This window comes from Eleutherodactylus coqui, chromosome 9 (assembly GCF_035609145.1).
Source record: "Eleutherodactylus coqui strain aEleCoq1 chromosome 9, aEleCoq1.hap1, whole genome shotgun sequence".
In the NCBI taxonomy this organism is placed as follows: Eukaryota; Metazoa; Chordata; class Amphibia; order Anura; family Eleutherodactylidae; genus Eleutherodactylus; species Eleutherodactylus coqui.
Genome location: NC_089845.1, coordinates 138,214,459 through 138,227,170, shown reverse-complemented (window position 1 = coordinate 138,227,170; position 12,712 = coordinate 138,214,459). Strand labels below are relative to the sequence as shown.

Here is a 12,712-nt window from a genome sequence, read left to right as displayed (position 1 = left end):
GCTGTCTCAGGAGTTTCCCACGGGGTGGAGTTCACCAACACCCTCTATAAAACCAAGTTGGGCCCTGACCAGGCCGATTATTTTATATACTGTTTCTCTTAATGAACCACATTAAGCACAAAGTTAGTATCTGACATTTTTTTTGAACCGCTGTATGTACACAAATCAGCAAGACTGAAGAGTTCATGCAGACATTTTAATACAAAAGTGCACAACAGTAGGTTTACATAGTGGTTATACATCAATGAAGGTTATATTTTTTGTAAAGAGACAATAATTACAGACAGATCTCCTCCACTGTCATGTGTCCTGGTGCTGCCATTACCAGCCCTCGGATGAAGGAGAGAACAAGGAGTTGGAGTTTGTCCATTTAATTACAGCGTTTCTTCACCTGAAGCTTTTAATGCTCCTGGTTGGTAGACTCTTCCCCATAAGATCCTTGCTCCTCTTCTTGACTACCAGCCAGTTGGGGGTTAAAGCCTGCTATCAGCCAGTTTACGGGAGAGTTGTTCACCAAGAGATCCAGCACATCCTCCAGAGACCCCTTCATGTTTGTGAGCTGCTCCTTAGTGGTGGTTAAAAGGCCAGCAGACATTTCTCTGAAGGAAGAGGCAGCATGGAAGGTCTGATAGACATCTGCAGCCATGGCACTCACATCTTGAGCTTTCTTCTGAAGGGTTTGTGGCAGACCTTGGACACTGGTGACCAGAGACAGGCATGTGGTTTGTAGCTGGTGACTGAGATTGCGGGCAATAGCCAGAGTGCGGGATTCCATGTGCTAGAGGGAGAAATAGACATGTGAGATTCCCAGGGTCCAGATGATGCCAATCCCCCTATAGTGTATGTTGGCATTACCTCAGTGCCTTCAGGGTCTCCACTAGCATCTTGTCCTGTGCCTTTACTCCACTCCAGCCACTTATTGTAGATCTTCTCCTGTGCAATATGGATTTTCTGACTGGCACCATCCATGTGCCTTCTTGTGTATTCAACCTTGAGAGAATATGGTAATGTTATATTCACCATGTGGTCAGTGCAGAGACTGTGGAAGATGCAGTCATTATACGAATTCATAAATGTGTATCAGTTACACCCGTATGTATTTCTCACAATATGAGAGTTTTAGAAGTAGACAGTTATCCTTCAGAGCCCTATAAACTAAGCTTGTGATCTGAAAGTAGGTGACCCCGCTAAGTCTGGGGGATGCAAAAGTTATACTTACTTGTCCCAGTGTCATAGCTCCCTGGATTATACACAAAGCTCAATTTTATTTAAGCAGAACAACTCCAGAACAGTTTAGTAATCTGAAAGATTAATCTTGGGAACCACTGGTAATCAGAATAAGTCTCAGAGTCAAAGTTGGCTAACTGGGGTTGGTAATATAGCAATAATTGCCTCTTTGCCCAACTTGTTTACATAATGGAGATATAAGCAGGTGAAGCAGTTAATCAAATCTCCCTTATAATGGGTCCACTTCAAACCCACCAGGATTTGCCTGGAGTAAGCTGATGTCATTGACTTCTCCCTCAGATGCAGCCAACAGGGTGGGGAATGGCAGATACACTATGAGGTATGCAGAACACCAAACATGGCTGCAAGCTGAGTCAGTCCAGGATACAAGAGTGACTGGAGGTCGACTATGTTCAGGCTTCGAGGGCCTACTGAGGCATCGGAACAGTTGAACTTGTGTAAGCTTCTACACAACACTTGGTACCATGGAACTCCCCAAAAATAGCACAGTTTCCATTTATAGCAGCCAGAGAGAATGCCCCCACATCCCATGTGACCACCCTTCGTAGAGCACTACCAACTGTCTCACAATAAAGACATTAGGCCACTTGTTGGTAATACAATATGTAATAAAAACACTTTCTAACTTAATTGGTACAAGACTCAATACACCTCTATATCCCCTCCCTCTATAGCAGTTTTTGGGGCTCGCATTTGAAAGATAGGGGAGGGGTGTCAACCACTTTTAATGCATAAACTTAGTGCCAAGAGAAAAAAAAAAAAAAAGAAAGTGGACGACAGTAAGCAAGAACACATTACACCCACTATATGTTCCTCTAAACATGCTCTCTATGCATGTCTTAAGACCACTGCATTGTTGCTCACAGATTTAACAGATGCCTCTACAAAACAATAAAAAAATAGGTTGAGGCAAAAGTGGACCTCCTTGTATATATTTTGGACTACTAATTTTCATTACAATACAAGAACCTTTATATTACAGGATAGATTCTACATGCCACTACAAGAGGTCTATCAGCAGATTAAAACTGCTGCCAAAAGCATTTACTAAAACCCATAACAGATCCCTCAAAGAGATTTACTCACCAGGTCAACTGTGATCTGCAGCTGAGCAATGGCTTCCTGGCCTCTGCATGTGGCATCCTTGATCCTGGTCACAGCTTGTTGATAAGTGCGGCTGCTGGCCTTGGTAGAGAGGGATCCTAGGCGGACATAGTAGCTGGCCTTATCTTGGGACAACTCAAAGCCTTCTAGTTTTGAAGCTTCCTTAGCTGAAATAAGGAGACATTACAGTTATATCTAGATAGGCTCTTCAAGGGCTCCATCACTATATAGATCATGTAGCGTTTCCACAGTACAAGCCTTCATGCTGCAGGTAATAAAGTGTTGAGCTGGTAGTGGAAAGGATGTAAAGTCACTGCTGTGATTATATTAGCTTGGGCTTCAAAACCAAAAGCTAAAAAGTGCCTTATAAAAGCTTACTTCAATGGAGCCAGAGGGAGAGATTCTTAAGGTCGTGACACTTTGTAATATTGGCCACTGTAGTACACAGAATTTTGAGAAAAGTGCAAGCCATTTACCAATGCTTGTGGGGAACCCTAATAAATCTCACCTCCTCTCTTCCATAACTAAAGGCTAACCTCATAACAGGAGGCGGAAAGATAATTGAACAGGAAGTTGGGGTGTCTTTTGGGTCATATTGCCTAAAGAGGTCCATGGGAAGAATAGTGGAAAAAGTTGCAGAGGGAGGAAGAACCAAAGAGACTAGGGGCTCTTAGGAATGTGGGTAAAGAAAAAAGGTGGACCAAACCTAGATATTTGTGACAGGTAAAAAAAACAAAAAAAAACGCAAGACTGAGGATTCAGATGGTACAGAAGTAAAGGGGCTGCCTAGCAGATGACGCACCACCTGAATAGGTGCGAGCGAACAGGAGGACAAGACCAAAAATAAGTAAAACTGGTGGTAATGGTGCAACACCCTAAGGGCTTATTCAGACGACTGCATGTCGGCCAGGTATTCACGCCGGCTGATATATGGCATCCCTCTCTGCAGGGGGAGGAGGCTTGAAGAGGCAAGAGCAGTGCACGGAGCCCGTCCCCTCTCCACCCCTATGCACTTTTTGCAATGAGAGAAGGCAGGGTGGAGCTAAGTTTGGAGACTTAGCTCCACACCTGTCCAGCCTTCTCCCATTGCAAGTAGTGCTGAGGGGCAGAGAGGGGATGGGAGCTCAGTGAACTGCTCCAGGTTCTTCCATCCTCTTCCCCCTGCAGAAAGGGACGCCGTATATCGGCCGATGTTAATACCCAGCCAAAGTATGGTCGTCTGAATAAGCTCCAAGTGTGAAATCAATATTGTAAACGTTGCAGTACTTTTTAAAAAATAAAAGTGCGTGGCCAGCATGGAAAGATGCTTTTCTGGGCCAAACCCCTTAATCAGTTCAACTGGTTAGAATATACAAACAATTGGAGACCTAGGGGTTTTAGGGTCCCAAAAGTCAAGAGGAAACTTGAGAACCTGTTTGAAGTTGAATGACCAGGACCAGAGAAGTAAGAGGGTTCAGGTGTAGCAGAGATTCAAGTCCCTGCAGGTAAGAAAAGCAGGACATTCAAATCTCTGTCTTGTGATTGGACGACTGGGACAAAGGCTGAGAGGATATAGAACTTCACAGGGAATAAAACGTCACCCCTATGAGGGGAGGGGAGAGCAAAACCACAATATCATGCATTTTTTACCTTGCATTACAATCAGCAGCATTTCTCAGCGTGCTTCAAAGAGCACGTCACATGCAACAGAGCGCCAGGTCTTTATACTGAGCTGGATTCTCTTACCCAACTCTTCATCTGTCGGCGGCAGGTATTGTTCCAGAAGAGATTCAGACTTGGATAGTGCAGCGTCCACACGATCGCTCATCATCTCCACTACACCACTTCCCAGGACTCTGCTAATGCTGCCATTTACTACAGCCTTAGTCCTCTCCACACCATCCTGAACAGCTCCCTTTGTTTTATCCACTACTCCTGTGATCCTCTGAACGACGGCATCCTTGGCCCCAACAACTGCTTCTGAGGCATTAGCCACCACCTGCCAGAAGAGACATTTATACCCATGAGCTCCAACCCAGCAACCCACCCCGCTATTGTTCACACTGCACCACTATTACAGAGGAGGATAGTTTATGGGACATTTATAAGGTCCCCGGGATTTAATAGCTCACCTTTCCAGAAGGCTGATGGAGAATAGGCAGCTTCTCTTCCATCTTATCCAGGCCAGCACAGGCCATGTTGTTAGCCAGAGCGACTGAAGAGGGAGAAACATTATCCTTCATTGTGATACTACTCATCATCATTAGTACATAGCAAGTCACAGAGCACCAGGAATACCAGACTGTCTGAAGGACATTAAGCTACTTCTAAGCTTGGAGGGAACAGACTGCTCATCTAAGGCCACATTCAGATAGACATGTGTGAATCTCAGACAACCCCCAGTTAGCAGCACCCAGTCTCTATGTGGAGACAGGGAATATTGCAAGTCCTACTAATCTGTGATCTAGACCAGAGTAGGACATTCAACAATGTTTTCCTCCCCAACATAGATCCTCCATGTGAGGAGCCTTATAGGCTATAATGTGTTTATGTAGTACACGGACAGAAGAGCCACCTGTTTGAATAGTCCTTAGAGCAAAGCCAATATCATGGCAGACGGTGCAGTGTTGCAGCCATTCTTTAAGCTTCCTGTAGAACATGTGCCTTGCCATTCCTTTCCATTTATAGACAACCAGAAATGGTAAATATCTCTCCCCCCCCCCCCAACGTAAAGTCTCATATAAATCTGTATAAGGGCTCATGCCCACAAGCGAAGCAGGAATACACCCTCAGATTTACACTGCGATTAAAAACAAAGTGATCGTGGATTTCCAGTCTCTATAATGGAGACCTCCCGAGGCATAAACCTGTGGAGAAGAAAAAAAAGCTGTGTTTTTTCCTCAGTCACAGAAATACTCATTGGCAGGCAGAAAGCCATTAGCTTCAATAGAAACTAATAGCTGCAGAATTTTCACGTGTTTTCCGCAGCAGGAAACGCGTAACGATTCCATCTGTGGGCACTCTTAGAGTTACGAAATACTTCTATCGCTGAAGATAACAGATTTTGCATGATTAGACCATCAGTGAAAGTAAAAGCTTGTTGAGTGCAAGACCCTCCTTCCATCGATCACCTACTTTGAGGCTCCAGTCGCTGTAGGAGGGGCTCGGCGCTGCTCATAGCCACAGAAGTGATGCTTCTCACACTTGTCTCTGCGACGTCACATACAGATTTCAGGTAGGGATGGTTGTCTTTGGTGGTCACATAGGCAGAAGACACCAGATCATAAGTGGAGCTCACCAATGGGAGGTTCACCAACCTTACCAGCACATTCTAAGGGGGAACAAGACACACTGAAGTACAGGGAGGGGTTAAGAGCGTCAACCAGACGACTTGTATATAGCACAGAACATCCGTATATACAGAAGATTGTTGTAAGTATTTATACACACCCCAGGTATGTGTTGGCCACTACAGATCAGTAGAACACTGCTCCTTTCAGGTTAGCAAAACTCAACTCAAAGCCAAGTGTGATGTGAAACAGTTCTACTGGTTTGGCTTGTTCAACACTGGTGTATTACACTGTCTAAGGCCACGGGGCTTAAACGAGCACAAGTCTCGTATAGGTTTGTGCATTGAGATGCACAAATATGAACTCCATTCCTTTGGATGGAGTCATAAATAAGAGTCATAAGAGCTGTCTACCTTCTCTAGCACTGATGGTTATACAAGGCTTTTATGGCTTAGAGTTACACCTTCTGTAGTGAGACTAAAGACTTTATTCTATGAGCCACTACCGGTATTACAAGAAAGTCTTTAAAGTTAGCACATCTTTTCCTGCACCATGGACACCATAAAAATCCATATCTGTTGGGGCTCTTCCACATGAGGGCCAAATAAATAGGAAAACCTACACACGCTAAGAACGAACGAACGCTATTTTTGTACAATGCTTTTTTAACACTATAAAGTTTTGTTGAGATTTGCATTATAGAAAAAGGCAGCAATATGGCAAGTGTGAAGGCACCTTAACTGCCAAGAGCAGAGAAGCCTCACATCCTGGCAGTTTAACCCCTTACATGCCACAATAGCAACTACAGCATGTAAGCAAATGATAGAGGGAGGAAGCTTTTTCTGACACCCACCAACACCCTGCAGTGTGATTGCAGGGTACTTATGGGTTTCCATGACAGTTAGAAGCCTGACAGACAGTAATAACCCCATTACAGAACACTCAGTACTTACCTGCTGCTGCTGCTGCTGCTGCTCCACCATTTCAGCCATATTACTAGTAATAACCTACAAGAAGCAGCCAGACACAAGAGCTGACACTCTAGCACCGCTCACCAACCAAGAGACGTAGGAGAAGAAAAGCATGACTGCTCCTGGGAAGTCCATGGACTTATAGGCAGTTAACCACACCCACTAGGTGATGCTACTAGTAGGTGTGATGTCATCAGATGGGTGGAGTCAATTGGAAGGCTAAGAGCCTCCCAAGATAAGGGTTCATGCACACGGGCGTATGCCCCCCGGGTATTTTTCACATGCGCAAAATATCCGGTACACAGCAAATACACATCTACATATTCTGCACAGCGCACTGCAAATTTCGATATAGAATTGCCGTCAGGATTCTGCTATTTTCAGCACCAAAATCTGCATGTTAGCAGCGCAAATTTTGTGCTGAATATTCATCAGGAGGACAAATTCCACAACGCTGTTCTGTTCTGTGCGAAACATCCATAAGGGGAATTTATCATCACAGGATGTTTAAGGGCTTATTCAGACGACTGTATATCGGCCTCTTATTCACGCCGGACGATATACGGCTACTCTCTCTGCAGAGGGAAGAGGCTGGAAGAGCCAGGAGCAGTGCACTGAGCTCCCGCCCACTCTCTGCCTTCTCTCCACCCCCTCTCTACCCCTTCACTTATTTCAATGAGGAGAGGCGGGATGAGGGTGGAGCTAATTTCCAGAACTTAGTCCCGCCTCCTCTCATTGCAAATAGTGCAGAGGGGCTGAGAGGGATGGAGAGGAGGCAGAGAGGGGGCGGGAGCTCAAGGCACTGCTCCCAGCTCTTCCAGCCTCCTCCCCCTGCAGAGAGACACGCCGTATATCGGCTGGCGTCAATACCCAGCCGATATACGGTCGTCTGAATGCACCCTAAGGCTGCCTTTTTTACTCTTTTACAGCTTAAAATGCACCAAATTTATCAAATGTCACAATCGTTAAATACATCTAGAGATGTGGAGACACTTTGTATAACGCCCAGCTTCTGCAGTGAGGCTGCGCCAAATGTGTGAATCAGCTTTCATTTGATAAATCCCCCCATTTATGCCATGCACTTCAGTTTTTAAAGAGCAGCTACACTTTTCAGAAACTCTTGACACATCAAAACTATTTATCTATGGGGGAGCTCTGCAGCCCCCTCATTCTAGCGATCAGCAGGGGTCTCAGCAGCTGAAACCCCACTGAAAAAAACTTTCGACATATCTCTACGGCATATCAAATGTTTCTGAAAGCTGCAGCTACTCTTTAAAAGTGGGCATGACTTACGGGATTTAGAGACATTTATGACATGCACATTTTTTAAGTTGCAATATTTCTCATCTCCATTCAGTAACTGGTGGGGTACAAAGTAACTGCACATTCCAGACATATCCGTCATATCTTGTAAGGCAGTTTTCTCGAACTTGACAGTTATAGGTTGCCGCAATGCTGCGACTGCATCGAGGTTGGATTTCTTGTACCCTTAGCCGTAGGGTGGATTCAGACGACCGTATATTGGCTCAGTTTTCACGCCGAGCCGATATACGGTGTCCTCATCTGCAGGGAGGAGGATGGAAGAGCCAGGAGCAGGAACTGAGCTCTCGCCCCCTCTCTGCCTCCTCTCCACCCCCTCTCCGCCCCTCTGCACTATTTGCAATGAAAGGAGGTGGGATGGGGCGGAGCTACGCTCAGCGAATTAGCCCCACCCCTATCCCGCCTCTCCTTATTGCAAATAGTGCAGAGGGGCGGAGAGGAGGCAGAGAGGGGGCGGGAGCTCAGTTCCTGCTCCTGGCTCTTCCATCCTCCGCCCCCTGCAGATGAGGATACCGTATATCAGCTGGGCATGAAAACCGAGCCGATATATGGTCGTTTGAATTCAGCCTTAAATTCTTCCGGTTATGTGTTGAGTCCTACAATAATGGGAGGCCCCGCCCCACTAGTGACATCACACCTGACAAGACCATTACCCAGTGGGTGTGGTTAGCCTCCTATAAGTCCCTAAACTCTCAAAGAGGTGTTATTCCTGCCTTCTGCAAAAGCTTTTGGCTGGGGAGATATGGGATTGAGGGTAGCTGTGGTAGCTGTGGTAGCTGTGGTAGCTGTGGTAGCTGTGGTGGCTGTGGTGGCTGTGGTGGCTGTGGTGGCTGTGGTGGCTGTGGTGGCTGTGGTGGCTGTGGTGGCTGTGGTTTGTAGGGTTTTTGCTGCTTGTTGGGTGGCTGCTTCTTGCAGAAGGTTATCAGGTCTTCTGTCTGACACTGTCTTGCTTAATGCTAGTAATAAGGCTGAAATGGAGCCGCAGCAACAGGTAAGTACTTTGTAAGCAAAGCCTTAAACTCCTGGGGTAGCGTTCTATTGTTCTCTGGAAGGTGCTTTCACACTGGATGGAATTATCCTGCAGGATGCACTCAAATCTGCAGAATTGGATGCTAAAGTCTGCAGGTCTAACTAGGTTTTGATACTGCTGACAGGTAATCTGCAGAATTTGCTGCTGTTTGTGGTACATCTTGAGGAGTAACTCCAGTTTCTGTGAAAGCACCTTAGGCCTCATCCCCATGGTCGGGTCTTGCAGTGGAATCAGACCCGGTGCCTCACAGAGACTTTATACTCACCTGTCTGGATCTGCTGTGAGTGTCTCACCTGGTGAGTCAGTGTGCACTTGTAGTGCAGAGCATGACGCACTGGGCAGTAATGCAGATTCCTGCAATACTCCGCAGTGCCTAGTGTGGAATATCGCGGGACAGATGGCTTCCATTGGCTGCAATGGAAGCCGTACGTGCGTGGTTTTTTTTTTTTGTTTTTTTTTCTCCTCCTACCCACTTGAAATCTTTAGAACTTTTTTTTTTCCCATACATCAACTGGTTTTGTTGCAAGTCTGGTCTTGAAGGGATTAAATGGGTATATTGGGCATATACTGATTGTTGCAGGCCTTGTGGTCAGCTCTGCCATACACACTCTGGCTTATCTTCAGGTTTCTCAGAATGTTCATCTTGATGGTTATACCTTGGGAGATTCCACTGTATAAAATCTAATCAAATATAAGGAAGTAGTTATTTAGACTGGTCTACGCTTTTAGGCTGCATTCTCACGAACGTATATCGGCTCGGTTTTGATGACCTATCATCAGGATTGAACATCACTAATTGATAAGCCAGGGTCGGTTGTTCGGGATCCCAACTGATCAGCTGAACAGGCGCATGCTGTAAGCAATGGGATAAGTGAATTCGAGCCGTGCCGGCCCCTAAATGGAGATTGGCGGAGGTTTCCTCCATCCTCTGTTATTGGGGTGCTGATAGCTTGCGCCTGCTCAGCTGATCGGTAGGGGTCCGGAGTGATGGACCCTGGCAGATCCACTGGTGATGACTCCTCCTGATGATGCCTCATCAATAGTATTTCTCTGGAAAACTCCATTTAACCCTTCCTTGTACTTCAGTGTGTCTTGTTCCCCCTTAGAATGTGCTGGTAAGGTTGGTGAACCTCCCATTGGTGACCTCCACTTATGATCTGGTGTCTTCTGCCTATGAGACCACAAAAGACAACCATACCTATCTGAAACTTGTATGTGACATTGCAGAGACAAGTGTGAGAAGCATCACTTCTTTGGCTATGAGCAGCGCCAAGCCCCTCCTACAGCACATGGAGCCTCAAAGTAGGTGATCGATGGATGGAGGGTCTCATCCTCACTGTCACCACTATTAACAAATGCTTATATTGAAAAACTAAACCTGTATAGTGATGGAGCCCTTGAAGAATCTATATAGACATAACTGTAATGTCTCCTAATTTTAGCTGAGGAAGCAACTAAACAAGCAGACATTGAGTTGACCCAAGATGAGGCCAGCTACTATGTCCGCCTGGGATCCCTCTCTACCAAGGCCCGCAGACGTGCTTATCAACAAGCTGTGACCCGGAACAAGGATGATGAATGCAGAAGCCAGGAAGCCATTGCTCAGCTCCAGATCACAGTTGACTTGGTAAGTAAATCTACTCGAAGAATCTGTTTGATGTCTGAAAACTAGTGAAACCTTGTCAGCAAAACTCCTGCAAAAGTGTGTATATTCATCTGTAATACAGTCTAGATTTCAGTTAAGAATTTGTATATCTTGCACTTGAAACAAAATGACTAGTCCTAACCATAAAAAGTTCCACACTTGTATAGACTCAGTTGTTCAGAGGTTTTCTTGCTTGACTATCTAGCATTAGATGCTCTTTTCATGTACGGTAGCAGCATCAATTTGCTCTGTAGAAATGCTGCAGCATTTCCCTCCATAGATGTCCCTCCATAGATGGCATGTTAAGGGCACCATATTTCTATATCTCCTATAGAAAATGTAACGGATGTTCTTACTTAAAGGAGTCAGTCCTGGAGAAGGTTTGTAGCTGCTTCTATATCTCGTATTGTGAAGGGATAAATACATATTGGTGTAACTGAAATGATCTGTATAATGTCAGCTGTCTTCCACAATCTCTCATATGAACACATGGTGATTATAACATTACCTTATTCCCTCAAGGTTGAATATGCATTAAAAAACTTGGATGATGCCAGGCAAAATCCAAACTGCACAGGAGAAGATGTGCAATAAGTGGCTGGAGTGGAGTAAAGGCATAGGACAAGATGCTAGTGGGGACCATGAAAGCACAGAGGTAATGCTAATCCCCCTATAGTGTATGCTGGCCTCATCTGGACCCTGGGAATTTCACATGTCTATTTTCCTCTAGCACATGTCTGTCTCTGGTCACCAGTGTCCAAGGTCTGCCACAAACTCTTCAGAAGGAATCTCAATGTGTGTGCACCATGGCTGCAGATGTCTATCAGACCTTCCATGCTGCCTCTTCCTTCAGAGAAATGTCTGCTGGCCTCTTAACCAGCACTAAGGAGTAGCTCATAAACATGAAGTGGTCTCTGGAGGATGTGCTGGATCTCTTGGTGAACAACTCTTCCCTAAACTGGCTGGTAGGGGGCTTCAACCTCCAACTGTCTGGTAGCCGAGAAGAGGAGCAAGAATCTGATTGGGAAGACTCTACCAACCAGGACCATTAAAAGGCTTCAGGTGAAGAAACGTGCTTAAATGGACAAATCCCAATCGCCCATCACCATTCCACTTCCAACTCCTTGTTCTCCACCTTCATCTGAGGGCCGGTAACAGCAGCAGCAGGACACATGACAGCAGGGGGCTGTAACACTGGTCTTTGTCTTACTCTTGGGTCTTTGTTTTTTTTTTTTTTTCCCCCCCTGCCATATATTCTACCCAGATACAACCTGCATCGCTGACATGTAACCGCTCTATTCATGTGCACTTTTGCATTAATAAAATGTCTGCACCAACTAGTCTGACCCGTGTACATACAACTAATCTGAGCATTTTAGGCATATTTATTTTCAAAGTTTTTCCCTCGTATTTTTTTTTCACGTTTTCAATTGCAAATGTCAAAATAGTGCAAAAATACTGCACACCTTTTTGATAAGAGATATATATATATATATATATATATATATATATATATATTACATCTGTTTACTTTATTTTGGATGCATATTTGAAACTTATTTTTTTAACCATTTAGGAGACATAGAAATTTAACTTTGTCAACATATTGAGAAACACTGTTTTCCTGCACCAAGCCAAGACTGCGAAAACTTGTCACAATGATGACCCCATTTTAAAAACTACACCCCTTAATGTCTTCACTGAGAGGGTGTCACGAGTATTTTAACCCCAGTTTTATATTTTTGCAAATACATCATTATAAAGGCTTTTTTTTTTTTTGCATGAAAATGATTTACACCCCAAAATAGATTATTTTCCTCCCATGTTCAGAAACATACCCCTTGTGGCCCTACTATGTCTGTATGCACAACAGGCCCAAAATTAATGCAGCAGCTGGTGGCTTTCAGAACATAAATTTAGCTTGAAGGCATTTTAGGCCTCATTGCTCACTGGTAGAGCCCTTGACTGGCCCACAAATGACCCTATTTTGAAAACTAGACCCGTTAATGAATTCATTCTGCGGGTGTTCTGCGTATTTTGACCCTACAGTTTTTGAATGAATCTAAGCAAAGCAGAATGAAGAAAGCGATTTCTGTTGGGCAGAACATTAAAAGCTACATAACAG

The 12,712-nt window shown here is 44.8% G+C and overlaps 1 protein-coding gene and 1 pseudogene across 1 annotated transcript; one reads left to right on the top strand and one right to left on the bottom strand.

Moving 5' to 3' along the window:
* Positions 1-298: 298 nt before the first annotated feature.
* On the bottom strand, positions 299-6,613 carry LOC136578705 (perilipin-2-like). Its single transcript, XM_066578887.1, has 7 exons — positions 6,575-6,613; positions 5,467-5,662; positions 4,464-4,546; positions 4,078-4,330; positions 2,335-2,519; positions 856-990; positions 299-778 (listed from the first exon to the last, which is right to left on the bottom strand). Exons 1-7 carry the CDS (start codon positions 6,611-6,613, stop codon positions 401-403), a joined length of 1,269 nt encoding a protein of 422 aa, XP_066434984.1. The 3' UTR covers positions 299-400.
* Positions 6,614-8,885: 2,272 nt separating this feature from the next.
* LOC136578704 (perilipin-2-like) lies at positions 8,886-11,845 on the top strand (annotated as a pseudogene).
* The last annotated feature ends 867 nt before the right edge of the window (positions 11,846-12,712 follow it).